The sequence below is a fragment of the Podarcis gaigeae genome (assembly GCF_964106915.1).
Source record: "Podarcis gaigeae genome assembly, chromosome: 8".
Taxonomy (NCBI): domain Eukaryota; kingdom Metazoa; phylum Chordata; class Lepidosauria; order Squamata; family Lacertidae; genus Podarcis; species Podarcis gaigeae.
The window spans coordinates 26,759,939-26,787,064 of record NC_139684.1 but is presented as its reverse complement, the minus strand read 5'-3'; the positions used below and the strand labels follow the sequence as shown (position 1 = coordinate 26,787,064).

Genomic DNA, 27,126 nt, shown 5'->3' with positions numbered 1-27,126 from the left:
CTATCACAGAAGCCAGAACAGCAAGAGGGATTGCTGCTTTCGCTGCATAGTGATCCCTCTTGCTGTTCTGGCTTCTGAGATTCAGAATATTTTTTTTCTTGCTTTCCTCCTCCCAAAACTAGGTGAGTCTTATAGTGTGGTGCGTCTTATAGAGCGAAAAATACGGTATCCTGGAGTGGGGGCCTCTGGGATATTGCCAGCCCAGGCAAGCCTTCAGTTGAGTTGAGGCAGGCCTGGAACCAGCTCCTCAGCCAGTCATCCACCAGCCAGCCGCACATCCCGGCTAACTCACAGGAAACACTCCGTCTGGTGATGAGTCAAGGGAAATCTCCACAGCCGGGCGTGGGATTGTAAACAAGTGTGTCTCACACTGTTTTGACACAGAGCAAGTCGCACGCAGCACTCTCGGTGGCGTGTCCCTTCGCAGACAGTCATTCTTACAACAGGTAGGGAGAGGGTATAAGCGGAGGGTTGGGGAAGCTGCATAAGCTGAAATCTGCTATGCTGCAAGGCTATGCTGCAAGGTTACCTGTGCATGTGATTTTGGGGGGAGCTCTCAGCAGGCAAATGGCCCACTATAACTGTTAAGTTGTGGGTGAACATATGAGACAACATAGCGATTCTCCAAACAGCTTTTGTTTATTCACAGGCCAGAACAGAACTGAACTGAAGGGTTCAGCCAGCCTGCTTATATAGAGCTCCAGTACAACGTAACTGTAACAACTTTCTGTAACTATCCAATCACTGAACGTCACTTTTGATCCCTTATTTGCATATGTGGACCTGAACTATCTACAGTATCCCCCTGCTGGCCCAGGGTGAGAACTTCAGTACATAACAATAACGACACAGCCGCAGATTACGCTGTCCTTAGCCAGGTGCCTCTGAGCATGTCCAGAGTTTTGTTTCATTCTCCCCCTGCCTGCTTTCAGCTGACAAGACTGGCTTGCTTATCTGGGTAGTATTTATTGAATTTCTCCCCATCCCCAAGGAGCTCAGGGTGATGCATAGTTCTCCCCCTGCTCATTTGACACTCAAAACAATCCTGTGAGGTAGGATATGCTGAGATGCAGGTGACTAGCTCAAGGTCAAACCCAGTGAGTTTCATGGCTGAGCAGGAATTTGAACACAGGTCTCCCAGGCCTTGGTCCAGCACTCTAACCACTGCACTGCACTGCTCTTGCTCTCTCCCTTCTGCATTGGTGCCCTCCGCCATCAGTGAGGTTTGGGGCAAGACACCTTCAATGGGGTATTCCCTCTCCAGCAAGTTTACTCCTCCTTGAAATTAGTTCAGAAGGCTCTTCTTAGTCGGGACCAAACAGCGGGCGATGGCCAGGCCTGCCAAACCTTGATGCAATCCTGGGCTGGTGGTGGGGGGGAGATGGCAGGGGAGAGGGGCTCACTTAACAGAGAGGTAGAAGACGGGGCACGCCAGAGCCATGCCGTAAAATGAGGCCGGCCGATGCCACCATCCAGGTGCAAAGTGAAGTTCCTTGTGGCAGTATGTCTGGATTGGCATCCCTGGGCACATATCATTGCATCAGCTGCCACTTCCCTATGTGTAGTAGACGACAGAACAGCTCAGCTGGGACTTTTCTCTTGATAAAGAGGAGCCTGACTGCCAGATGAAGGCAAACATCCACTCCAGTGGCCAATCAGATGCGTTCTGTGAAGCTGCCGGAAAGACTTGAAGGAACGAGGCCTCTCCTGCAGCTGCTCCCCAGAATCTGGTAGACTTTCTCTGCACAAGGAAGTTCCATTTAGCTGTCTTGGCTGCTGATGGGCCTCTCTCCATGAACTGGCTTAGCTGCCACCGAAACCAGGAGCCCTTGCCACATCTTGTGGTGATGAGTTCCACAGGTGCGAAGGAGACCTCCTTTCAAATATGTCCTGCCATTCAGTTGCAACGGATGGACCCAAACTCTGGCATCCAAAGAGGGGTGGGGGGAAGCTTCTCCCACCGCCCCACTTCCAACACACCATGCAGAATTTTACAAACCTCGGTCGCATCCTTCCTCACACGCCTTTTTTCCTGCACTGTGACTGGCCGAGTGGCTAGTAAAATTGTGGCATCCAGGTAGCCGTCTTAGCCACAGGTGCAGCAAAAAACAGTGGCTGTTTGTTTCTGCCTGCTAACAGCCATCAGTGTGTTCCTTCCAGAAGTAATACATGCCACATCCGTTGAGACCTGGCGCGGTGTAGTGATTAGTGCCATACTAAGCCCTAGGAGAGACCAGGGCTCAAATTCCCACTTGGCCATGAAGCTCACTGGGTGTGACTTTGGGCCAGTCACTGCCTAACTAACCTCGCAGTGTTGTTGTGGGGGAGAACCATGTATGCCATCTCAAGCTCCTCAGAGAAAAATGTGGTATATAAGCTCATCATTTCACTTAAACCAGGACAAAAAGGCAACAGTGATTCCACCACATAGGTGCCAATTCCCTGGGGCCCTTGGTGCCTGAGCACCCACAAAATTCCCCAGGCACCCACAAATTTCAGTGCCAGGGGAATTGTTGCATGGCACCCATGGCTCTAGGCACCCGCAGTCACGGAGCCAAGTTGGCATTCCTGCTCTACCATGTGACTAAATAATGGGGAAACTCTCCTCCTAACTGCAATTCCTGCATTGCAGTGGTTTGGATTAGATGACCCTCAAGGTCCCTTCCAACTCTACAATTCAGTTATTTTTCCTCCCCCAGGTCAGTGCTGCCCATCACTGGGGGGTGGAGTGGGGCTTGGCAAGGTCAATACAGAAAGACATCCGCGCCCCCCATGGCAAAACTGCTCCTGCATCAAACTCTGACAGGCAAAAGCCAGGCTATTTGAGGAGGACTGAACCTGACAACACATCTCCTGTCCAAAGTCCACATGACCCTGAGAATAAGCAAAACAATGATGCAGAAAAGAGCATCTCAGAGCTCGTGCAGAAGGCCACCCCCTCACCCCCAAGTAACTGCGGCATTCCACCCTGGGAACGAAAGGGGTGTGGGCCTTTCCAACAGGCTGACCCCTCTTGCCAACTCGCAGAGCAACGTTTCCACTTGGCCTGTCACTGGAACGGGTGGCTGCAACACCGGAATGACGCTCGGCCATGTTTTTCTGCTGCCAACGCACATGGCAGCCTAGCTGGGTGGGGCTCGGTCTGGAGGCTGCGGCTGGTGCAGAAGGCAGCTGCCTGTGAGGGTTGCCAGAGTGGAATGCCTTGTCTGTGGATTGGCACAGGCTACTGGGCCCGGTTCAAGGTTCGAGTACTAAGCACAATAGGGCCCAAAGCAACTCAGGACCCGTTTACTTAGCAAAGGCTGCCTCACCCCCTCTTTTGCAAATTGCACCGAGAAAGGGATAAATTGCTCTTTTCAAATAACATGTTAAGGCAAATTATTATTTAATATTTATTTTAAAATTGGAACACACTCCCTCAGGAGGATGTGGACTCTCCTTCCTTGGAGGTTTTTAATCAGAGGTTGGATGGCCATCTGTCATGGATGCTTCAGCTGAGATTCCTACATCTCAAGGGGTTGGACTAGATGACCCTTGGGGTCCCTTCCAACCCTACAATTCTATGACTCCATGATTCTATTTCTTGCATTGGTATCCCACCTTTTTCTCCAAGGAGTTGAAGGCGGTGTCCGTGGTTTTCCCCCCTTCTTCCTTTAATCCCCACAACAACCTTGTAAAGGTAGGCTAGGCCAAACAGCAGTGACTAGCCCAACAAACTAGTCCAAAGCTCTAACCACTGCACCACACTGTCTTTCATGAAGGTCACTTCACGTCCTCTGCCACTGGGCCACCTCTTGGTCAAAGCAGCAGCAGCAGCAGCGGAGGGTCTACTCTGGCCCAAGACAAGCCGGCACCCGATCCTGCAGCACACCAAGCAGACAAGGAAGCACCTCTCCCCAAAGAAAACACACTCTGCACCTGCCCAGGAACACCATTTTTGAACACCTGTCTTTTTCCCCTTGGGGAGATGAATTCCGCAGGCATCCAGAATCAAGCACTCCTCTGCACCATCTTCTTCGTGCAGGGGCAAACAGTTCTGACAAACCCCCCTTCCTTCCTCACAAACCCCCTTTGGCACCCCAGGTGGACGTGAGCCAACCAGCGATGCTTGGTACCCAAGCAGAAAACCCAAATGTCTCTGACACCCACCAAGCCCTCCTGCACAAGAGCAGGTTGTGCTTTCTGGGCCCTTGAGCTGCAATCCCTGCATTGCAGGGAGGCGGACAAGACGATTCTTTGGATACATTCCAACTCCACAATCCTGCGCTTCTAGAAAGGCATCCCAAAAGCAGCTTCCATACCTCGCCTGTGGCAGGACTGCCTGTCGCTAGAAGGGGCTTCTCTCCCTCCTCCTCCTCGTGGCTCTACAAGCTTTCCGGAGTCAGCAGTGGGATCCTCTGTGCAAGAGGCCACCCCTTTGCAACTGCCGCCGCCACCACCACAACAAAAACCAACCCCTTCAGGAACGAGTGCTCTTTCGGTGTGTTTGTGTGTCTAAAGTTCAGGAGGAGTGGCTCAGGGGGACAGCACGCAGCCAGGAAGGTTGTGCACCTGGACAGGACAAGTTCCAGCATGCCTCTCATCCAAGGGACGACCTCCAGAAGGGCAGCCTCGGGGCTCTGTTGACCTCTGCGGCACTCACAGTCTGTACTGGCGAGGCTTAGGGCAGAGAAGGCGATGGCCCGCCTGCCTGCCATCACCAAGCAAGGCACAAGCCGCTTTAACAGAAGCACAGGAACCTGGAAAGCTGCCTTCCGCTGAGTCAGAAAATTGGCTCATCTATTTTTGACTCTCCTGGGTGCAGGAATTTAACCTTAATTATTTACAATTTTTGTTTAACCCACAAGAAAGAAGGGCTTTTTCGCTGGCTAGGTTCTGCCCATGTGATGCCCACCTGGTGGAAACTCTAGCTCACATGGCCCTTAAATGTATGATGATCTCCGCCATCAATTTTTAGACCATCTATGTATTCCAACATGGAAACCAGAGACAGAGGTTATACGCTTCTTATTACAGGGGAGAGATCAGGAGCTCACCAAGACAGTAGCCAAGTTCCTCTATTTGATTTTCTGCCACCGAAGTACGCCACAGGACCCTGCCCTTGCTGTATTGCTGAAATGGCGATGAGATCGCATTGGTCTATTTATTCTGAATGTTTGTAAAGGTAAAGGTAAAGGGACCCCTGACCATTAGGTCCAGTCGTGGCCGACTCTGGGGTTGCGGCGCTCATCCCGCTTTATTGGCCGAGGGATCGAGCGTACAGCTTCCGGGTCATGTGGCCAGCATGACTAAGCCGCTTCTGCCGAACCAGAGGAGCGCACGGAAACGCCGTTTACCTTCCCGCCGGAGCGGTACCTATTTATCTACTTGCACTTTGACGTGCTCTTGAACTGCTAGGTTGGCAGGAGCAAGGACCGAGCAATGGGAGCTCACCCCGTCGAAGGGATTCGAACTGCCGACCTTCTGATCGGCAAGTCCTAGGCTCTGTGGTTTAACCCACAGCGCCACCCGCGTCTATCCCATTAAATCAGCTCAATGTCGCAGCCCTAGATTTTCACGGGTTTGGAATAATGTTGGAATTCACACATTTAAACACACACACACACGGCCACTCAGGTCGTAAGCAATCCATGTTTTGGCAGAGAGAAAGAGAAGCGGAAAGAGAGAAAGGGCGTCTCCGAGAGGCCAGAGGGCCAAGTGGCTGCAGCTGTCGGCTGGAAGCCAGCCAGCCCCGACAAAAGGGAGAGAGGATGTGGGGGCTCAGGCTGCCTATTTGCTCACACCACAAATAGAACAAAAAAAAAGAAAAGAGGAAAAAGCCAGGCCTTCCCAGGCTGCTACTTCAATCACTTCCACTAGGCTGGGACGAGGTGGGAGCAGTAGAGAAGCCCAGCTTTAAGGCAGCCAAGAGTCCCAGACAGCAGTGCTGGCCAGCTCAGCCCCAAAGCGACTGGCTCAGCACAGACGGCTGTTGCGTCATGGCCGTTCCATGTGACTGAGGCAGGCAGGGAGCCAAAGGGACATCGCAGGCCGCTGCCATGGTCCCAGACCGAACTGGAAAGATGGCCAAGTGCAGCCGGCCTCCTGTGCACTCATGAGTGCCAGGGGATGGAGGAGGTGAAAGAGGAGCACACTGAGAGTCCTCTCCTGCGCAACGGAACAGGCTCCACCTTGCAAAAGGATATGTCAAAGCCCACCCTGAGCTCCAGGGAACCCAAAGCTTTTTGCTTATATCAGAACTTATCAAGCCAAATGAGTATCCACTCAGGCAGCATCTCCTTCTTCTGCCATACTCCAGCCAGATCTCTTTGTCCAAGCCATCCCAAGACATTTCGCCACCTGCAGATGGCCCCCTCTCTCTCCCTCATTCCATGTGCAAAAGCCGGCCAAAGAGGCAGTTTCATCTTATTTCCACACTGGCTAAGGCGACAGCATCCTCCAATATACCTGAGGGAGGCAGGCTGGCGTAAAGGCACAGAGGAAGCTAGCTTAGGGGCTAGAGAATGGGGGGGGGCTGCTTCCCTTCACTCTCTCCATTTGTGTGCAACAAGGAAAAGCAGGTCTTGTGTTCGAATCCTGCTTCTAGGCTTCCCATCGGGGCATATTTTTGGCCAGTGGGAGAACAGGATGCTGGACTTGATGGGCCATAGGAAAGAGGCCTGCTGGATCAGGCCTATGGCCCATCAAGTCCAGCATCCTGTTCTCCCAGTGGCCAACCATAAGCCCCGATGGGAAGCCCAGAACCAGGATTCGAACACAAGACCACTCCTGGGGTTTCCAGCAAGTAACCTTCAGAAGCATTACTGCTTTCATCCTTGGATGAAGAGAATAGCTAATAGCTCTCCTCCCTAAATTTTTCATTATCCTCTTTTAAAGCCATCTCATTTTGCGGCCATCACTGCCTCCCATGGGAGTGAGTTCCATATTGGCCAGGGTGTCCTGGTGCCTCCCTTGGCAGAGACCAGTTCTCTATTTGGAAACAATGGGTGGCATTCAGATAACTTTCAGACCCATTGAAACGAATGGCCCATTGCTATTCACTTCAATAGGTCCACTCTGAGCAAAATCTCACTGAATAGAACCCATCCTCTTGTTTTGGAGCTGCCCAGTTTAAAGAGTGCTAAGAAGGGGAAAAACAGGCCAGGAAAGGGTGGCCGTGAAGTTGAGCATCACCTAGGCAGCAAGCTGAGCAAGCGGCTATAGGAATTGTTCCCAGATTGACACCTGGAACATATAGATTAGCAGATGCAAATTTGAATCTCCTTTTGCCCATCTATCCCCACCCCCACCCCCCACCCCGTTTCTGCTCCTTGGTGCAGTTTTATGGTGCAGACCCCACAGGCTTCATCTGGCAAAACAAGCTAAGACAGTCTTCCCCAACCTGACGCCCTCCACAGTTGGAGGCAGTTATGTTTCTGAATACCAGTTGCTGGAAACAGCAGGAAGGGAAAGGGCTCTTGTGCTCAGGTCCTGTTTGTGGGTTTCCCATAATGGTCAGAGTAAGAACAGGAGGCTGGCCGGATACAGCAGGCTCTCTTGCATTTTGGACTACACAGCTGTGCTGGCTGGGACGGATAGGAGTTGTGGTTCAAAACATCTGGAGGGAGGCAAGTTGGAGAAGGATGGTCCAAAATGCCTGGAAGCGACTCTCTAGCTTTGGGTTCTCAGTGAGACGTTTATTCCAAGCTTTGCTTCCCAAGAGCCTTGAATCTGAGATTCTGGTGCCTGATTCCAAGACACGTCCAATTCACCTGTGGAGGTCGATTTCGGACATGACACAGAACTGGGTTTCCAGAGAGCACCTGCGCTTGTTGAGGTCACCTGCCCTCTGCCCAGATCTGGACAGAGCAACTTTGTTCATCAGGACCAGTCTGAGAAGAGGAGAGCTGGTGCTTCTGCTAAAAAACCAATCATAAGAACTGGATCAGGCCAGTAGGCTGTCTAGTCGAGCATCCTGTTCTCACAGTGGCCAAGCAGCTGCCTGCATGCAGGGCATGAGGGCTACAGCATGCTACCCACCTGCAAAAGTATTTTGGGGGGGGTATAATCTTCCACACACGCAAACAAGACACACATTTGCCCCAGCCCACAGCTGATCACGCTCACATGCCCATGCCTAGAGCGGGTGTGTCCCGTGTGCCTCAGCCTCTGACAGTCAGCGCATGGCACGTGTTTTGAGGAGGAAGTTGTTTTTAGAAGTCCAAAACGTTTGAGAAACAGCTGCCAAATGAAGCAAGTGCACCAATTCATACACACACCGTGGGAGAAGCAGCAGGAAAGGCTGGCCACAGTATCTCCTGCCCTGGTAGCTTCAAGGATGGATGACTGCAATGCGCTCTATGCGGGACTTCCCTTGCACTTGGTCCAGAAGCTGCAGCTAGTGCAGAATGCTGGCAGGAAGGAAACCTTGGCAGCATGTAACACCTGTGCTCAGAGATCTGCACTGTTTGCCAATTTGCTACTAGGCCAAGTTCAAGGTGTTACTATTAGGATATAAAGTCCTTAACAGCTTGGGACGAATTTACCTACGAGATCGCCTCACTCCACAGGTGCCCACTCAACCACTTTGACTGGTGGAATTGGCACTATTACACTATTTGTAAAAAATCCATCTTTTAGTGTGGAACTCTGGACGCGGGTGGCACTGTGGGTTAAACCACAGAGCCTAGGACTTGCCAATCACAAGGTCGGTGGTTCGAATCCCTGTGACAGGGTGAGCTCCCGTTGCTGGGTCCCTGCTCCTGCCAACCTAGGAGTTCGAAAGCACGTCAAAGTGCAAGTAGATAAATACCATATTTTTCGCTCTATAAGATGCACCAGACCACAAGACGCACCTAGTTTTTGGAGGAGGAAAACAAGAAAAAAAATATTCTGAATCTCAGAAGCCAGAACAGCAAGAGCGATCACTGCGCAGTGAAAGCAGCAATCCCTCTTGCTGTTCTGGCTTCTGGGATAGCTGTGCAGCCTGCATTCACTCCATAAGATGCACACACATTTCCCCTTACTTTTTAGGAGGGAAAAAGTGAGTCTTATAGAGCAAAAAATACGGTAGGTACTGCTTCAGCAGGAAGGTAAATGTCGTTTCCGTGTGCTGCTCTGGTTCGCCAGAAGCGGCTTAGTCATGCTGGCCACATGACCCGGCTCCCTCGGCCAATAAAGCGAGATGAGTGCCGCAACCCCAGAGTCGGCCATGACTGGACCGAACGGTCAGGGGTCCCTTTACCTTTACTGGAACTCCCTGCCTAGTGACATCAGGCAGCCCCCATTCACTGTCCCCTTTTCAGCGCCTGCCAAAAACATTTTTGTTCAGATTAAATGTCTAGAAAGCTGGTATGTGTTTAAATATGTTTTTAGTCTCTTGTTATTTTAACTTTTTAAACGTTTTTAATTATTGTTGCTGATTTTTCTTGTTGATCATTTTATTGTTCTATCTTTTTTGTAAACCGCTTTGAGGTTTTTCCCCCTCCCCCCAATCAAGTGGTATATAAATTTTATGGTATAAAAATATAAATAAAATAAGGGATTTTACTTACTGCCCCCAAGGTTTTGTTCCGGGCCCCACAAGATGTGTGGGGTAGGTCAGTGTGTGGGGTTTAGAGTGTCAGACTCAGACCTGGCAAAGACCAAGGTTCAAATCACCCCCACTGGGTGACCTTGGGGCCAGTCAGTGCCTCTCAGACTAACCTACTTCACAGGGCTGTTATGAGGATTAAATGAGGATGAGGAGTATGTGCAGTACCTTGAGCTCCTTAATTTCTTAGGCACACTTTTGTCCTTGGCTTGCTATCTGGTCCAGCACACAGAAGGACAAAGTGGTTTTCATTTCTCTTCTTGCAGCCAAATGGGCCCATGAATCAGGTTTGTGGCAATGCACAACTTCCCCGCCCCCACAACTGTAAATACATGGTTTTGTTTTCTTCGTATTGCAACTGAAACTTGAGCAAAAGTTGGCTTTGAACCCTGCCCCCCCCAGCGAAATTTACTGACCCTATACCTCAGCTGAGAGTTTCAGAGGGGCCCTCCTGGCACTTCTGTTTTCAAATTGTTCAAAGTACAGCATTTGTAAAAACAAATTAGTACACCGAATATTATAACTGCCCCAGGCAAACTTCCATGACTCCTGCCCAAGAAATTCCAGAGAGGAAGCTGGAGGTAGCCCATCCCAGAAGAGAAAGGGAGGCAGGGCTTTTGGTGGGGATTGTTGGTTCTTACAGGGTGACCCACCCAAAAAACAGTCAGGCTGCAAATAATTGCCACAGGCCACGGAAATTCTGGAGATGTGCGGCTGTTTTTCGAATTTGCCGGACACAGTAGAACATATTCTTTTCTACTGTCCATTGTACACCCAGCTACGCAAAAGTGTGCTTCCCCCTTTTTTGGGGTAGTCTAACACCACAATGAAAATATCAGATTCTACCTGTCTGGCACTAACCCGGAAGTAACTTCAAGGGTGGCTGAATTTTTATATCTCTGAGAATAGTGAATGGCACTATTTAGCGGGAAGGAACTCCAATGAAAATCCTTATTACGTATTTTTACACAGCTGCTTATTTGTATATATTTTAAATTTTTATATATGGATGTTTTATGATGGCCTATATTTGTATCGCCCACAAATTGGCGATTATAATTCTGGAGATGACCCACATGATAAACCCCACTATTGCCTTGGGGAAATGACACAATCCCAACAACCGAAGCCGACCAAAGTGGGGACCAATGCTTTGGCTTCCACCAAGACCGTAACTGTGCCCTTGGAAATCAAAGAAACTGCTCACTGGTTGGCCTGAAATTTACGCTTGATGGAGTGGGAGATGGAGGGAATCTGCTGCTCCTCTGTACAGGACCCACTGCCATCCTGCCAGTCACTCCCAAGAGTCCAGCCTGGTCTCCCTCCTCCACAAACACGGGCAGCACACCTGCCCACCCAGGTTACCTTGACACCCAGCAGGGGCAGATCTCACCAGACTAGCTCATGGCGTCCATTTCTCTGCTCTCCAGCCACAACTCAAACGTCTTCCTTTTGGGTCTGGAAAATCTCCCAGCTTTCGAAAATCCAAAGCTCACCCCTCTCCAAGCCACCACAGCAACAATATTAACCAAGAAGCCGAGAGAGAGAGAGATGGATGGTTTCGCACTGCAGTCTAAACCGAACTGGCTTTCCTTCGCCTCTCAACACTCCGCTATTATCTCTGGTCCCGAAAACAACAATTAGCGTCTGCATCTACCCAACGCGCCCTGCTAACGCGCAGCCTTGGTAAGTTAAAACGCCTTCACATTTCTAGTCCTGGTGGAAAAGGAGCCGCGCGTCTGCCCAGGAGGCGCCGGGGCCCCGTCTGCAGCCAGCCAACCAATACATTTAAAAAAAAAACCCAACACCATCGTTTGCCCAGTTTTGCGCCCCTTCTCCGAGGTCCCCCCCCCCCCTTCTGTCCCTTCCTTCTGGATTCCGGTCCAGCCACTAACCAATTTGATGGCGCCCCTGGCGGGCAGCTCCTCGGGGGTCCCTCTACCGTCACCGGCGGCTTTCAAGTCCCCCAGCCGCTGCCTCATTGTGAGAGCCTCCAAAATGGGGCTGAGGGGGTGGGGGCTGTCTGCAGCCTCAGATACAGGAGGGGGCTCCGTCCAAAGTCCCAGCTGCCGCCGCTGCCTTCATGGCGCACAAAGCTGCTGCTGCGCCTCTCGTCTCTCTCTCCCTCCTGCGGAAGAGCCAGACAGGCAGACCTGCCTGGAGGCTCCACCGAGACAAAGCCACGTTCAAGCCCGACAGGAGGAGGAGGAGGAGGAGGAGGAAGACTGGCGGGACCTACCATTCCCCTGCCGAGGAGAGTGTCTCCGGCTGGAGCGTACCATTCCTGTCCAGTCGCAGGCGCCAAGGCAGAAGCAAGCACCGGAGCGCACAGCGGAGAAAAAGAGGTTGTGCGCTCTTCCTCCTCTTGTTTCAAGAAGCAGGAGCCCGAAAAGTCCATCGGCCGTAGTGGGGGTCTCTGGACGAAACTCTTCGCCTGTTGACCCCCTCCAGATTTGGGGTGGGGTGCCTTATTTATTTATTTCATAAAATTTATATGCGGCTTGACTGTAAAAGGAAAGCCACCCCTCTCCAAGCGGTTAACAAAACGAAAAATATTATTAATTAAAACCGTGAAAAGATTGAGATCTGTATAGGGCGGTATATAAATTCAATAAATAAAAAAGGTTGAAGACAACAACAGAAAACAAAACAGCATTCTAAATAACTGGGTAAAAGGTAAAGGGACCCCTGACCATTAGGTCCAGTCGTGGCCGACTCTGGGGTTGTGGTGCTCATCTTGCTTTATTGGCTGTGGGAGCAGGCATACAGCTTCCGGGTCATGTGGCCAGCATGACTAAGCCGCTTCTGGCAAACCAGAGCAGTGCACAGAAACACATTTTACCTTCTCGCTATTTATCTACTTGCACTTTGACGTGCTTTCAAACTGCTAGGTGGGCAGGAACAGGGACCAAGCAACAGGAGCTCACCCCGTTACAGGGATTCAAACCGCCGACCTTCTGATCAGCAAGTCCTAGGCTCTGTGGTTTAACCCACAGCACCACCCGCGTCCCTTAAATATCTGGTTAGGCTGGTCCAAACAAAAATGTTTTTAGAAAGCACATGCTTGGTGTCAATAATGCAGGGAATTCCAAAGTGTAGGTGCTGCCACACTAAAAAATTGGTTTCTTGCAAATGCGGAATGGGTATTATGTGGCACTTATAACAATGGGCTCATCCACACTTCCGCTTGTCTCAAGCCTTGAAAGCACGGGGCAGAGCGGTTTTCTGATTGACTCGTGCTTTGTAGACACGGGTGCAAGTGGTTTTCCCCTTGCCCAGCTCCTTTCCTCCATTGTTAAGATAGCTGAGATCCTGAGATTCCTGGATTGCAGGGGGTTGGACTCAATGACTCTTGGGGGTTCCCTTCCAACTCTACAATTCTGATTCCATAATTCTAAGATTGTGCAAAAGTTTGGTGCACATCTGCAAGAAGATGAACAGAAAGGGAAGATTCAGACCCCTTCTATGAAGTATGGTTTGTGCCCATTGGATTATTTCAACTGCAAGATATTGGGGGGAGGGAACTGGCTCCCTTCTTTTGCTCACATGGTTCTGCAAAGTGTCCAAATGCGTAATTGGTACTTAATATTATTATTTCACCTTTTCTCCAGACTGGACCTCAAAGCAACTTACACAAATTAAAACAGCACCGCTACAATACATAAAAGCTAAACACATAATCAGTACAAAGTCATTCAACTCTAATAGAATTGAAACAAGAATTCTATTAAAATACAGATAAAAAAAAACAGTCAGTTCCCAAAAGAAGAAGATATGCACCTGCTGGTGGAAGGACAACAAGGAGGGAGACAGTCTAGCTTCTCCAGGAAAGGAGTTGCAGAGTGGGAGCAACCACCGAGAAGGCTCTCTCCTGTGTCCCTACCAAGTGTGGCTGTGAGGATGGCAGGAATGAGATAAGGGCCCCTCTCGATGATCTCAGATCCTGAGCAGCTTTGCATGGGGGGAATATGGTCTTTCATATATAGAATATAGAATCATCGAGTTGGAAGGTACCATGAGGCTCACCCAGTCCACTCACCTGCAATGCCTGAATAAGCAGCTGTCCCTTGCAGGGACTGAACATGCCTCTTTGGAGGTCTTTAAGCAGAGGCTTGACAACCATATGTCAGGAGTGCTCTGATGGTGTTTCCTGCTTGGCAGGGGGTTGGACTCGATGGCCCTTGTGGTCTCTTCCAACTCTATGATTCTATGATTCTATGACCTTGGTGTTATCAGCACCACACTCTAACCAACTGGGCTATCCAGCTGATAAATAGATAGCCTGGACCCAAGCTAGCTTTATAGGTCAGCACCAGTGCTTTGAATTGTGCCAGGAAGCAGCAGCAGCAAGCAGCAACACATTTTCTTGGTGGGGTGCATGCATCTAAATCACAATTTGAATGAAGTTTTCAGCTGCAAGAGCTGTTTACGCCTCCTCCATGCCCCCCACCTGGCCCCCATGCTCCCTCCCCATCCATCAAAGCCCCATGTCTGCCTGGCTAGCAGTTTCCTCGAACACAGGCTGCTTTTCATCCTGCGCGTATTTCCTCTTTCTGCAGTTCTGCGCCCCCTCACATACTTGGCCACTTGCAAGCAGGGCAGACGTGTGACAGCCTGCACAGACAGCGCCATTCACGTCAAGGGAGATGAAAGCATGGAGCTGATGCCAAAGGACAGCTCGGCTGGTACAGAAGCGTAAGAGTGAATGAGAACTCAGGACGAGGGTCCAACAGGCAAGGCGTCTGGAGCCCCTTGAAAGAAGAGGTACGCTGACACCAGAGAACCAGGAGCAAAACACTGAAGCCATTCCCCAAATTCTGCTGCCCAAAGAGGAAAGTAATTTGATAAGGCAAGCCTATCTGCCGAGGAGGCTGCCCACTGCATCTCTGCATGAGATCCTGCCTCCTTCCGGTCAGTTTTTTTTGGGGGGGATGGAATGGGTAATTCTGCCACATCTTGACATCAGGTGTGGCTGGTGCATCCAGTCACTCACAGTGCAAAGATTCGGGGGAAATTGCTCAGGCTTTAACCGAGGTTCCTTGTTGATTCACCGCAAGATACCCCTGTTCTGGGTTTGCATCCTGCTAATTACAGTGGTACCTCAGGTTACATATGCTTCAGGTTACAGATGCTTCAGGTTACAGACTCCGCTAACCCAGAAATAGTGCTTCAGGTTAAGAACTTGGCTTCAGGATGAAAACAGAAATTGTGCTCTGGCGGCACAGCAGCAACAGGAGGCCCCATTAGCTAAAGTGGTCTTCAGGTTAAGAACAGTTTCAGGTTAAGAACGGATCTCCAGAACGAATTAAGTACTTAACCCGAGGTACCACTGTATGAGAAGAAACACGGGTGGCGCTGTGGGTTAAACCACAGAGCCTAGGACTTGCCGATCAGAAGGCCAGCGGTTCAAATCCCCGTGATGGGGTGAGCTCCCGTTGCTCGGTCCCTGCTCCTGCCAACCTAGCAGTTCAAAAGACATCAAAGTGCAAGTAGATAAATAGGTACCGCTCCAGCGGGAAGGTAAACAGCGTTTCCGTGCGCTGCTCTGGGTTTGCCAGAAGCGGCTTAGTCATGCTGGCCACGTGACCCGGAAGCTGTACACCGGCTCCCTCAGCCAATAAAGCGAGATGAGCACCGCAAGCCCAGAGTTGGCCACGACTGGACCTAATGGTCGGGGTCCCTTTACCTTTTTACCACTGTATGAGTTACATTGAGATCAGTGGCTCATGCAAAAACCCTGAGGGCTGAGCTCTTCAAAGGGAGGGTCCTCACACTTCCTCTCTTACATGCTTTCTGGGAGCAGAGGGTGACTTCATTTTAAATTCAGAAACAAAAATATACCTCAGCTGCCCAAAGTTCAGGAAGCCATACACTGAAAGGACAAAGTGCATTACAATATCATTCATGCCTAAAAATAACAAGCAAGATGAACCAAAGCCCACCCTTCCTTCCTCCGTGTCCCAGAATAAAGGAGGTTTTGAGATTTGGAAAGTGTTACAGATATAGCTTGCTCCCACAGTCACCCTTTTCTCTCCTTTGTCCACTCAGTTTTCATGGGGAATCCAGATAGCACCATTTTCATGTCACTGCAGCCCAGTGGTTTTTTCAGACCTAATTTGTGCTTCCCCCGCTTTCCCACTCCAATAAAAGACAATGTACAACACCTGCTTATCCACTGCTATTGATGTATTCGGGACTCGTGTGCCTTTAGTTAAAAGCTTTCTGCTTACAAGTATTGCCTGCTGATCAATAGGGGATTGGAAGGGATTCCAAAAGGATCTCTTCAAACTGGAATGAATGGCCACCAAGATGGTAAATACAATATAAGCAAATGTAAAATGAAGCACATTGAAGTAAAAAAAAAACAAATGAACTCAATTCTTAATTCAAACCAATTGCCTTCCTCAGAAATACCTTAACAGCCTTGGGACTGTTTAAAAGACATGAGATTATCATGCGGGGGGGGGGTATGTTAAAAATTGCATCAGACCCATATTTGGGTTGGGAAAATAGTTTGGATTTTTTAAGAAAGGGGAATGCATTTACATGGGAATAAATTGAGAAGTTTACTCTCTAAACATATATTGTAGATAGGGTGTAGCAGAAGGGGGAAGTTAACAAAAATAAGGGAAAAGACAAAATTGTGTTTTAACCATGTTTGTTAAAAACATCGAAACTTAATAAAATATAATTGAAAAAATAATTTGGTTGATGCATTGAGCTTCAATAATCCATTAATAAAGGATTATACATGCTTTACAACAGGCATAGGCAAACTTGGCCCTCCAGCTGTTTTGGGACTACAACTCCCATGATCCCTAGCTAACAGGACCAGTGGTCAGGGACAATGGGAATTGTAGTCCCAAAACAGCTGGAGGGCCGAGTTTGCCTATGCCTGCTTTACAATGAAGAATAAAGTTTATACTAGAGTCATGTTGTCAGACATGTTGGTAAGTCTCTTAAATCCTATCACTATAGACTTGCACTCTGTTTATGCACAAGTGATTTTGAATTAGCTTCATCCAGGTAACACACCTTCACATGGTGTCTAATTGTTGTTAGATAATTTCCTTGCAAAAGAAAAAAAATAAAACAAGATGTTAAAACTTCTCTTTCTTTTTTTGAGGTTCGTGATTAGGATTTCTAGGACTGAATGTGACTAGTAGCCATTGACACAGTCTCCCTCCACAGTATGCCTCTCAGTACCAGCTGAAAGGAAATATAAGTGGGAAGAGTTGCTACTGGACTCAGGCCTTGCTCTGAGCTTCCCATGGGGCATCTGGTTGGCTACTGTGAGAACAGGATGCTGGGCTAGATGCACACACCCCCCCCCCCAATAGCCTGACCTAACAGGGCTCTTCTTATGTTGTTAAACATCATGACAGATTCTCCCACAATTCCATGGGCCTCGTGATGCCTGAGCTGGCCAGCTCTAAGCAAACCCTGCCACCTGCTGGCAGACTGTGGAAGAGTTGTTATCAAAACCATCTCTAGACACAACATAGGGCCTGATGAGGAAGGTCAACTTTTTCAAACCTGATGGGAGGACAAAGGAAAAAAAGAGCCATGGGAGTGACTCTTAATCTGGACAGCTGAGAAACAACTGTGCTAGATGTTAACAGACCGTCAAAAGTATTTTCCCCCTATATAATATTTTATAAATTTTCCAAAAATAAAACAATATCAATGTTTTGATATTGCTATTGTTGTCGTATTGTTTAACAGATCATCAAAAGTAAATGGGAACCTAAGGTGTCCACATTATTTCACAGCGGACACGGATTTCCCCACTGCTTGGTAATTTTCCTCTTCCAAGCAGCCTACAAAATTCAGAAGCAATAAAGACCACCACATAATAATTCATGATGGCACAGCAACATAATGCAGAGTAGCTGCACGGAAAATCTTCTCAGAAACCATGCCAAACTATTGGGGTTGGTTTTTTTTTTTTTACAAAAAAGAAAACCTCCTCTGCAAATAGAAGCATTTTCAAAGCGTACTTAAAGGCGTGGATAGCTGCATCAGCAGAGCACGAGATTCTTAATCTCAGGGTTGTGGGTTTGAGCCCCATGTTGGGCAAAAGATTCCTGCTTTGAAGGGGCTGGACTAGATGACCCTCGTGGTCCCTTCCAACTCTGCAATTCTATAGGGTGGAGGGGGCGTTGCTGGATTTTCCCCAGGGAGAGAGGATTCCATAGCCAGGTCCTCAGCTGAATCTGCTCCTCATGCATGTATCTTGGCGCAGAGTGAAGTTTGGGGGGCAGAGAGATGGAAGCAGCCTTCATCCTAGCCAAAATCTACTTGATCAACTGCCCAGATGATGTCAGAGCACCTCCTGTAACCCTCCAACAAGTCCTTTCCCCCCCCCATGCCCCCCCTCAGTTTCATACACACAGGCGCCAACAGAGAGGCCACAGACTGGGAGCAGGAACCTGTTGTTCCGGGCAGCTGTGGACCACAGAGGCTCTCTGCAGCTTCTTACATAACAGCTCAGAGAAAACTCTTAACCCTAACCCTTCCTGCTGGGAAGGGTGAACGAGGACGAGTCGATGGCCAAAAAGGGGCTTTCGGGGATCTACAGAAGAGCTTCTTTCCATGGTGCTAGTGGCTTTTGCTTAATGGCTTTTGGTGGCTGGTGGCTATCAGCTGCTAAAAACAGCACTGCACAAGTATCACCTGTTTTGAAGGACTCATAGGAAGTTGGAAGGGACCCCAAGGGCCAGCTGGGCCAACCCCCTGCCATGTAGGAATCACAGCTGATGGCCATTGATATTGCAGGATGAGCACTTTTAGCCAGCTAATGTTCTTTCATCTTTGTGATGAATTTAAAAAAAATTGTAATCACGTGTGTTTTTGTAAACATGAGTTGCACTGAGACATAGTAAGTGGCGAACAAATGTAAATGATGATGATGATGATGATAATAATAATAATAATAATAATAATAATAATAATAATAATAGACTTTATTCAACTTAGTTTTACTCAGAGTAGCTCCACTGAAAGTAGTTGGACCATGTGTGTTGATTTTAGTGGGTCTACTCTAAGCAGGACCAGCTTTGGCTACAACAACACATAACAAACAGCAGGACAAATTGTGTCTGTCCTGGTGTAAAACATACTTTCCACGATACAACATTACAGCTTCTTCCAGGCCTTGCATGCCAGAGTTCCACACTTGTGCCCAACACAAATCCAGAGCATTTTAGGGTGCACACGATTTGGGGTGGGCCGCTTTACATCTGGGAGGTAAGCCTGAGATTTTGCAGCTGCCTGGCCAGAGACGGCTGGACTTGGGATAAGGTGCTTAATGATTTTTTTTTTTAAAGAGAGTTCCACTACCTGCCTGGTCTCTCTCTCTCTCTCTCTCTCTCTCTCTCTCTCTCTCTCTCTCTTCACCACCACACTCACCTCATACAGTTGTAAATGAACAAATATTCCTCCAACAACTTCTACTATCCCTCGGCTCCTTTCTTTCATTCCATACTCTGAAATCTGTTGTGCTTCCTCCATCCAAACAGGCCTCTGCCTAAAGTTGGGAGAGCTAATTCACAGCCAATGAGCTGCGCAGAAGTCCAGCAACAGGACCCCAGGCAGAGAGGCATGGCAGTGGGGCTCTAAATATGAAGGTTGCTGCTTCAAATCTCTCTCGCGTTAATTTGCCTAATCCATTTTAAGAGGCCACCTGTGCTGCTCTCCCTAAGAACAATTTGTGGCGATGAATCCCATAAGTTAATTATGCCTTGGATGAAGGCTGAGGGAGGGCAGTTTCTGGATACTGGCCGTCATAGGTCCAGGCACACCTAGTGTTTCAAAAAACCAGGGGTCCTGGTAAAGAGGAGATGATAAAGAGCAGTAACCCAGCTGCCATGAACCGCAGAGAAGTGGATTGAGGGGAGAGAAAGGCAGAAGGGAGGAGGAGGAAGGAAAGCAGAGAGAGAAGAAAAAGGCCAGAATGGAACTGTAGCTTCTGCCTGAGTCTGTCCCTGGAAACGGCACAGGGAGAAGCTACAGATCCATTCCAGCTTTTTTCTTCTGCCTGCATCTACCTGCCTCTGTCTCACTGCTCTGCCTCCATCCAAGGTCCACTCGCCACCTTTTCCCCACACCAAGTGAGCGACTTCTCATTGTCTAGGACAGGAAGATGAAGAAACCTTAATCTGTTTCAGTCCATTTGGGTTAGCTCATTATCTGGTTAAAGATAACGCTCATGAAAACTGACTGCATCTTTGTAAATGCCTCATTACAGCAAACACGTATTTTGTGACTCTTTTTAAAACTTTATATTCTTTAAGCAAAGTTTATTTCAAAGATCAAGTTTCGTTAATTGTTCAATGAATAAAAACAATGTCCTTTGGTGTAGGCATTCAATAGATTGCCTTCTAAAATGAAAAATTACCTGGGTACACTGCCTAATGAAATGTGCTGCAAAACAGCAAACCGTCATCTCTCCATCCTCCTTCTCTGCACCACTCATCATTTGATCCTTTATTTGATAAAATGTACCATTCAAGAAGATTCACAGCCACACAATAAAAATGAGTCTAAAAACATGACTAATTGTAGCTTTTAAATGTTACAATGAAACACCCAAGGCAGACCCCTGAAAATATATACATTTATCCCGTCGGAACGGCTTGTTGAAACAAGAATGTTTTCCATTGTTTCTGGAAAACTCAAAGAGTGGGAATCTGTCCTATCTCACCAGGGAGACCAGAGCTGATTTTGTCGCAGACTCAGGACTGAACCCAACCTGGGGTGGGTTTGTATAATCAGTTTCCTCCAAAAACACCCGCAACTGCACTGCCAACAACCTTCTTGAGTCCCTGTCCCAAAAGGGAGAATTTAAGCAACTGGGTGGTAGTTGTTTAATACCAACAGGTCCAGGGTTGGGTCTCGTCAGGAATGACCACATTATCACCTCTTTCCAGGTGGCAGGCACCACCTGCAAAGATGTGCTCAACACACCCTGGACCTCGAAGGGTTGAGAGGGCACCTGGTTGGGCACAAAGTGGCCTGGTCAGGCTACAAAGACCAGTCCCACAAAACAAGGCTTGATGGAGCATTGCAAACCTCGCTGGGAGCTGCATCAGCCATGGCATCAAGCAGGCTACATGGATGGGCAACTTTGTCCTCGGACCGTTCGCCAAGCAAATCACAGTGGATCTCCAAGAGGTTGCAGGCTCCATCCACTGTCAGGAGGGCTCAGACCACCAATTGCCTGGCCAATTACTCAAGGAAGCAGTGGGCTCATGTCCAGTCGGGGCTTTCAACACCTACACTTGAGCTATTGTCCAGTCTGCTTCATAACTACCCAGTATCCCAGGGGCCAAATATGCTCTGAAGAGGGCTCTCAGGAGCAATCATAGTTTGACACATCCATTATAAAGTGGTACCTCTGATTACGTACTTAATTCGTTCTGGAGGTCTGTTCTTAACCTGAAACTGTTCTTAACCTGAAGCACCACTTTAACTAATGGGGCCTTCCGCCACCACCGCACGATTTCTGTTCTCATCCTGAAGCAAAGCTCTTAACCCAAGGTACTATTTCTGGGTTAGCAGAGTCTGTAACCTGAAGCGTATGTAGCCCAAGGTACCACTGTACAGTTATCTTTGGTTATCTTATATTCTTGGACTTCCCCGCACATCCCTTCATGGGTTCTTGTTTTGTCCTTGTTGAGCTGCATTTCCTTAATTACCCCCCCCCCCTCTTCTGGTTGTTTTTAACTGCTGCTCACATGTATAACCCTACTTGGAAATTTATCTGGCTATTGTGTATCTTTAAATATTATCCAAAGTGTTCCCACTCCCCTCTTATATCTGTCTCATACTGATTCCTTAGCTTTGCAGTCAGCATTGCTAATTCCACATATTCTGCCAACTTATTCCGCCATTCTTTTTCTGTAGGACTATCTTTGTCCTTCCACCTTGGAACATAAATTCTTCTGGTTGCTGCCGTTGCGTATAGAAGGAGTACCAAGTACTTTCTTAGGTATTCCATCCTCTATCATAGGAGCAGTTGTTTACATGGCCCTCAGCATCTCACAGTTCCACAAGAAGACTAGGGCCTCAGTTGGGCCTAATGTAGAAGCAACCCTGAAGTCCTCTAGTTGAAGGCTGCATTTTTAACTAACATTTTAAAATTATTTTTAAGCTGCTTTAAAGCCATCTCACTTGGAGGGACCCAAGGGAAAATCTGAATAGCAGCAAGATGGGGGGGGGGTCCCACTCTTGTGAATGGTTCCCTGCTACACTCCAGGTGTTAGTACATTCATCTTAATACTGCTAAGTAAATTACCACCGGTTTGTTAGTGTAAAAAGTGCACCTATTTAGCATGTATTTAAGTCAGCGACTCCAATTTTTGCATCTCATGACCATTCAGCACCCATCTTTTCCTTTAAATATATGCCAAAGAAGCAACCAATGAAATAGGCTTGCGGGCCGCAAGAGTTTATGTCATCATTAATTTTTTTGTTTTGTTTTTTAAATAGCTTCTAAAGAGTTTTCCCAAACAGATTATTCTGCTGCAAGGAATTGGAGGCCGGGGTGTGTGTGACAAAATGACGTCACATGTATTAGCCAATAGGCTCCTACGGCTACCGTAAAAACTAGATGTTGAAATCGGTACTCACTTCCCTTCTCAAGTAAAGGAATGGATTTTTTTCCAGGTTCAATTTTAACCAACCCGAAGAGGAAGTTTGTTCAAAGACTTGCAGTGGCAAGGGTGGTGGGCACCACATATTCAACCTCAGGGACTGAACAAAGTCCATGGAGCACCCCCCTTTGCAGATAATCCTCAAGACCCTCCCCCCCAAAAAACCCTCATCTCAATAACAAAAAACACTCCTCATAACAGGAAAACACCCAAAGAGATAATGAAGGTTTAGGAAATGGTGGGGGAGAGGTCCGGGAATGAGAGGGTGACTACTATTAGCAAACACTTACCTTCACTTCAAGATAACCCCAGAGAGAAACCCAGATGGCATTGGGGGGGGGACCCCAAAGGGATTTATTTTCCTGCCCAGACTTCAGTCCCAAAGAAAAGTAAGGGAAGCTATCCCAGAGAAGAGAGAATGAGAAACCAAGTCGGCTACTCCACAGACGGGGGAGAGGGGAATGAGAGGCTCTAAATCCATCGCAGCTTTACATTAACAAGCAATTAGGCTAAGAGGACAAGGCAGAGAGCGGGAGATTCTGCCGGGCTAGTTTGCACGCAGACGCACAAATTATAACATGGGAGTGGAAGCAGGGGCAGCCCATCTGTGCCGGGGCTTTTGCTAGCAGCACAGTCCAAGCTGGACCCTAAGGCTGGTTTAGTGAGTGAGTGGTTTGGTGTTCAGCTAGTTCACACATTCCAGAAAGGAAGACTCAGATTAGGCCCAACAGGGCTCTGCAACCTAATATCTGATGTCAAAAGACTCAGATGCTTCAAGAAAGCTGCCTGCTTTTTCTTTTCTTTTTTCAGATCACACCTATTTTTATTCATTTATATGCCCATCCTCAAGCCTTACTTTAGACACACAAATCAGTTGCAGAACTGTCCCAGAGATTGGTAGAAGGCATATTGACGGCGTCACAGGCACTAGCCAATTGGTCCTGTCCACTTCTAGCTCCCCCCCCACCCCCAGTCCAAAGCAAGCTGCAGAACATCAGTGGTGCCATTTCCCACCCACCCCTTCCAGAGCTCAAAAGCAAAGTCTGAGTTGAATTAAAGGATGGCCCCAGAACTGATTCTTCCCCACCCCCCACCCATCCAAAGAAAAACCCATAAAAGATTTCTTCACCTTAATTGTAGGGTTGGACTGAAGTGGCATGATGAAAGTTTATAGAATTATGCATGGCACGGAGGAAATAGGTAGAGAAAAGTTCATTCCCCCTCTCTAATAACACTGGAACTCGAGCTTATTCATGCCCCACATAGTTAAACTACAGAATTCACTCCCGCAGGAGGCAGTGATGGCTTTGAAAGAAGATTAGACAAATTCACAAAGGAGAAGGCCATTGGTGGCTACTGCCTCCACAGTCAAAGGCAATGATGCTTCTGTATGCCAGTAGCTGGAAAACCTTGGTGGTGGGGAGAGAGCTCCTGCAGGTTTCCTGCAGGCATCTGATTGGCTCCTGCAAGAACACGATGCTGGGATAGATGCCCTGATCCAAGAGGCTTTTTTCTTATGTTCTCAATTTATTTTAGTGGTGCTAGTCAGCCTCGCTCCCTTCCCACCTGCTCAACCTGTAACCTTGTAAACAAGCTGAGGCTGCCTTGCACCCCACAGTCTTCTCAAGAAAACTGACCCTTCCTCCTCCAACTCCTCACACACAGGCCAGCTCAAGGGGCCTACGAAGCTGCCCTTTTTCATTTTTGCAGATCGTGTTGCTGGGCTCCTCTCCTGCTCCTGAGCAGCAGGGAACGGGGGGGAGCAGCTCCAGCGAATCGTTGTGAATCGAGCAAAGCGGACGAGGGAGAACAGCTGTCCCTCTCTCTCTCTTTACACACACACACACACCAATCTTCTTGTTGGAATGGCGGCGCACTGACCCTTTTGTGGGAGGGGGGAGAGCTGAACATTTCTCCAGCTGCTGAGGTTTTGAGGCTGCCACTCTGTCTGGAAAAGTCTTTGCGGTTTGTTAGCAGGGAGGGGAAAGGCGGTGAGGTAAGGGGGAGACCCAAGGAAGGGCGGAGAGGCAGAAAGAGCAGAGGGGAAGGACGGAGCCAAACATCAGGCCCGAACGGCCCCTGCTGGCATCTTTTTGCAACCTGCCTTCTGCGATGGCCTGCGCAAGCCGCACCATCAGCCACACACATGAAGGGACACAAAGGAACTTGGGTCACCCACATTCAATTCTAAAACCCAGCTGGGGAAAAGCAGCCAGGTTCTTATTTTCTTTACCCCTTACCCTACACACACACACTTTAAACATTCTGGTTAGCCCCTATGGTAGGTATTCAGCTTCTTTTTTAAAAAAATCAATAAAGCAGGCACGTTTAGGATAAATTCACACATGTAACAATAAGCAGCTCCCACCAATTTTGGGGACTCATGTCGTCTTTAGTTCACTCTTGAAGTCAGGCATTGGGCAAAACCTTTCAGATGGGCTGGCAGCCAATTAAAGAAGGGTGTGATACCAACTCCATCTTCCCCCAGTCTGGACATCAATGTGTTGGATGATGCAGTGGTGATGTCAAACAGATTGGGTGGAATGGAGTGGCAGGTGGGGAGCACTCAATATATTAGCACGATGCGGCAGATTCAGGGACGGAAGGTGGGCAAGAGGGGAATCTTGACTCTGGGCTGCCCCTTGGGGTCTTATCCACTTACTGCGTGTAATAATAGAGCTTGCAATTTGCTGGCACGCCTTTACTGTTAAGGGCTTGGCAGTTTGAGGACTTGCCCTGGAGTCACATGACCTCAGCCGTTCCTTAGGTCTTGAGTTAGCAGACACTCCAAGTGTCCCTATTTTCCAGGGATGCCCCTGATTTAGAGAAGCCATCCCCGTTTCTGATTTGATCCTGGAATGTCCCACTTTTCCTTAGGATGTCCCTATCTTCATTGGAGAACTATTGGAGGGTATGATCTTAGAGGATCCTCTGAATAAAGATTCTTTTATAAAAATGACTCCTCATTGCAGGTGCTTATTATTGGACCCAGAAACATTACACAATGAATTAGAGGCTCACTGTGTCTGAATCCCTATGGCCCTGTCTGCACCATGCCTTGAAAGCAGCATCATACCACTTTAAACAGTCATGGTTTGCCCCAAAGAATTCTGGGAACTGTAGTTGGTTGGGGATGCTGAGAGCTGTTAGAAGGCCCTTTATTTCACTTCCAAATCACCCTGTGAAGTGGAATTGATTGTTAAAACACTCTGGAAATTGCACCTCTGTTGGGTGGGAAAGAGGTCTCCTAACAACTCTCAACAACATTAACAAACTACAGCTCCTGGGATACTTTAAGGGAAGCCATGACTGTTTACAAAGTGGTACAGCATACCTTCCAACATGTTGACTCCAGAAATTGGGAGGTGCATCTTCCTGGCCCTGCTCCCATGCGAGTCACATGACCTGCATGAGATCACAGAGCCCAAAAACATGTGTCTGGGGTGTGCACAGCACCCCCAAAAATGGGATGTCCCGATTTAATGGGGACAGTTGACAGGAATGGCAAAGCACTGCATATTGTGCAGAAGGAGCCTGTCGCAGCCCAATGCCAACAACTGATTCTGTATTTGTGACCTCATCCTGCTTGGCTTGGTTAATTGAGCCCCACAGCCTTTGGATTTCTCAGATCAAGGCACTTGGGAGGAAACAGTGGGCTTTGTGGCAACTTCCTCAAGATCTAAGAATATCCCCTTTCCCAGAAGCCCCCTGAATCCAAACACATGCAAAATCATAATACAGTACCTTTGTGGCTCGCCGCTTCTCCACGCAGTTGGGATTTTGGCAGTACAATACTTTCTCCTTCTCCTCCGTCACGGTCCGCTCATCTGGAAGAGAAAGCGTTCAAAAGTTTGCTTTTTAAAAAAAGAAGGCAGGTTATCCAGCAGCTGGTCGGGAGCAAACAGCTTCATAGCACCTAGCTTGCAAAACTTCAGATCGATAGCCAGCTTGTGGTACTAAGAGGGGACCAGCTGGACCCAGCAGCCAACAATTTTAAAAAAGGAGTGGTTTGTAGGCAAAGGAAAAGCTTAGTGATCACAGGAGCAGATCGGGACTTAAGCAACTCACAGCACAGGCCCACGACACACATTTTGCATCTGCTATAGATGCAAAATTTAGGTTCTGAGCAACTGAAGAGGACAGGCGAGTGGTCACCGTCATTGCACTTTGCTCACAAGTAAACATGAACCCTCTAGCAACACTCTTGCAGAGAGGAGAGCAAGGAGTCTTGACTTAAAAAAAAAAAGGGGCCTGCGTCTAATCTTGCCTCTTTCTAAAAAATTTTTCTTGCAGTGTGTTTTTCTTTCTGTAAATCTACCAAAGAATAAAAATAAAATAAAATTCGGATGAAGGGGTTTTCTCAGGATGGCGGAGGACTTGTGAGCTGCATCCCATTGGTGTTGTGGGTTTGGCATTTTCCTTTCTTCAGATAGGAAATGCTCTGTGGTGGGGACAACAAAAAAAAAGGGGGTCTAGGAGAGTCAGTTGTGGGGCAGTGAGAAATGTCCCTGTTTTCACCTGAGGAAAGTTGGAGGATATGTGATTGCGAAACTCAGGTCAAAAGGCAGAAAAGACCTGCAGTTCCCTTTCGGGTATAAGCAAGATAGGCAAGCTATTCTGGGATTTTTAATTTATTTTTTAAACACCATGCAACTCATTGCTGCCACAGAGTTCAGCCTACCAGGCCTGACATGATGGGAACTCTGGCAAACACCCCAACACGTGTTCATCCTCAGTGGCCACGTTGCACAGCCGCCTTTCGGTCCTTCTGCCAAAGGACGTCTGTTCAACTTAATAACCCACAGCACAGCTCATTTAATAACTCATTTTTTCCCCTCTTGCAATTCAATAAGTTCAAAGCCCACAGACACAGCTCTCTCCTGCTATTCCTATTTTATA

The 27,126-nt window shown here is 48.2% G+C and overlaps 1 protein-coding gene across 8 annotated transcripts in view; it reads right to left on the bottom strand.

Annotated features, from left to right (window-relative positions):
• PLEKHG5 (pleckstrin homology and RhoGEF domain containing G5) overlaps positions 1 to 27,126 on the bottom strand; it is a gene marked incomplete at its 3' end in the record, with an annotated part of 98,400 nt that overhangs the window by 48,588 nt on the left and 22,686 nt on the right. For 4 of the 8 annotated variants that reach the window (XM_083752473.1, XM_083752472.1, XM_083752471.1 and 1 more), the window contains exon 2: positions 25,972 to 26,054. In XM_083752473.1, coding sequence (XP_083608599.1) covers positions 25,972 to 26,054 — 83 coding nt within the window. Of the gene's footprint in view, positions 1 to 10,936; positions 11,108 to 11,466; positions 11,776 to 25,971; positions 26,055 to 27,126 lie in introns of those variants that run through there. The other 4 variants (XM_083752474.1, XM_083752478.1, XM_083752475.1 and 1 more) reach the window with 2 other exon arrangements.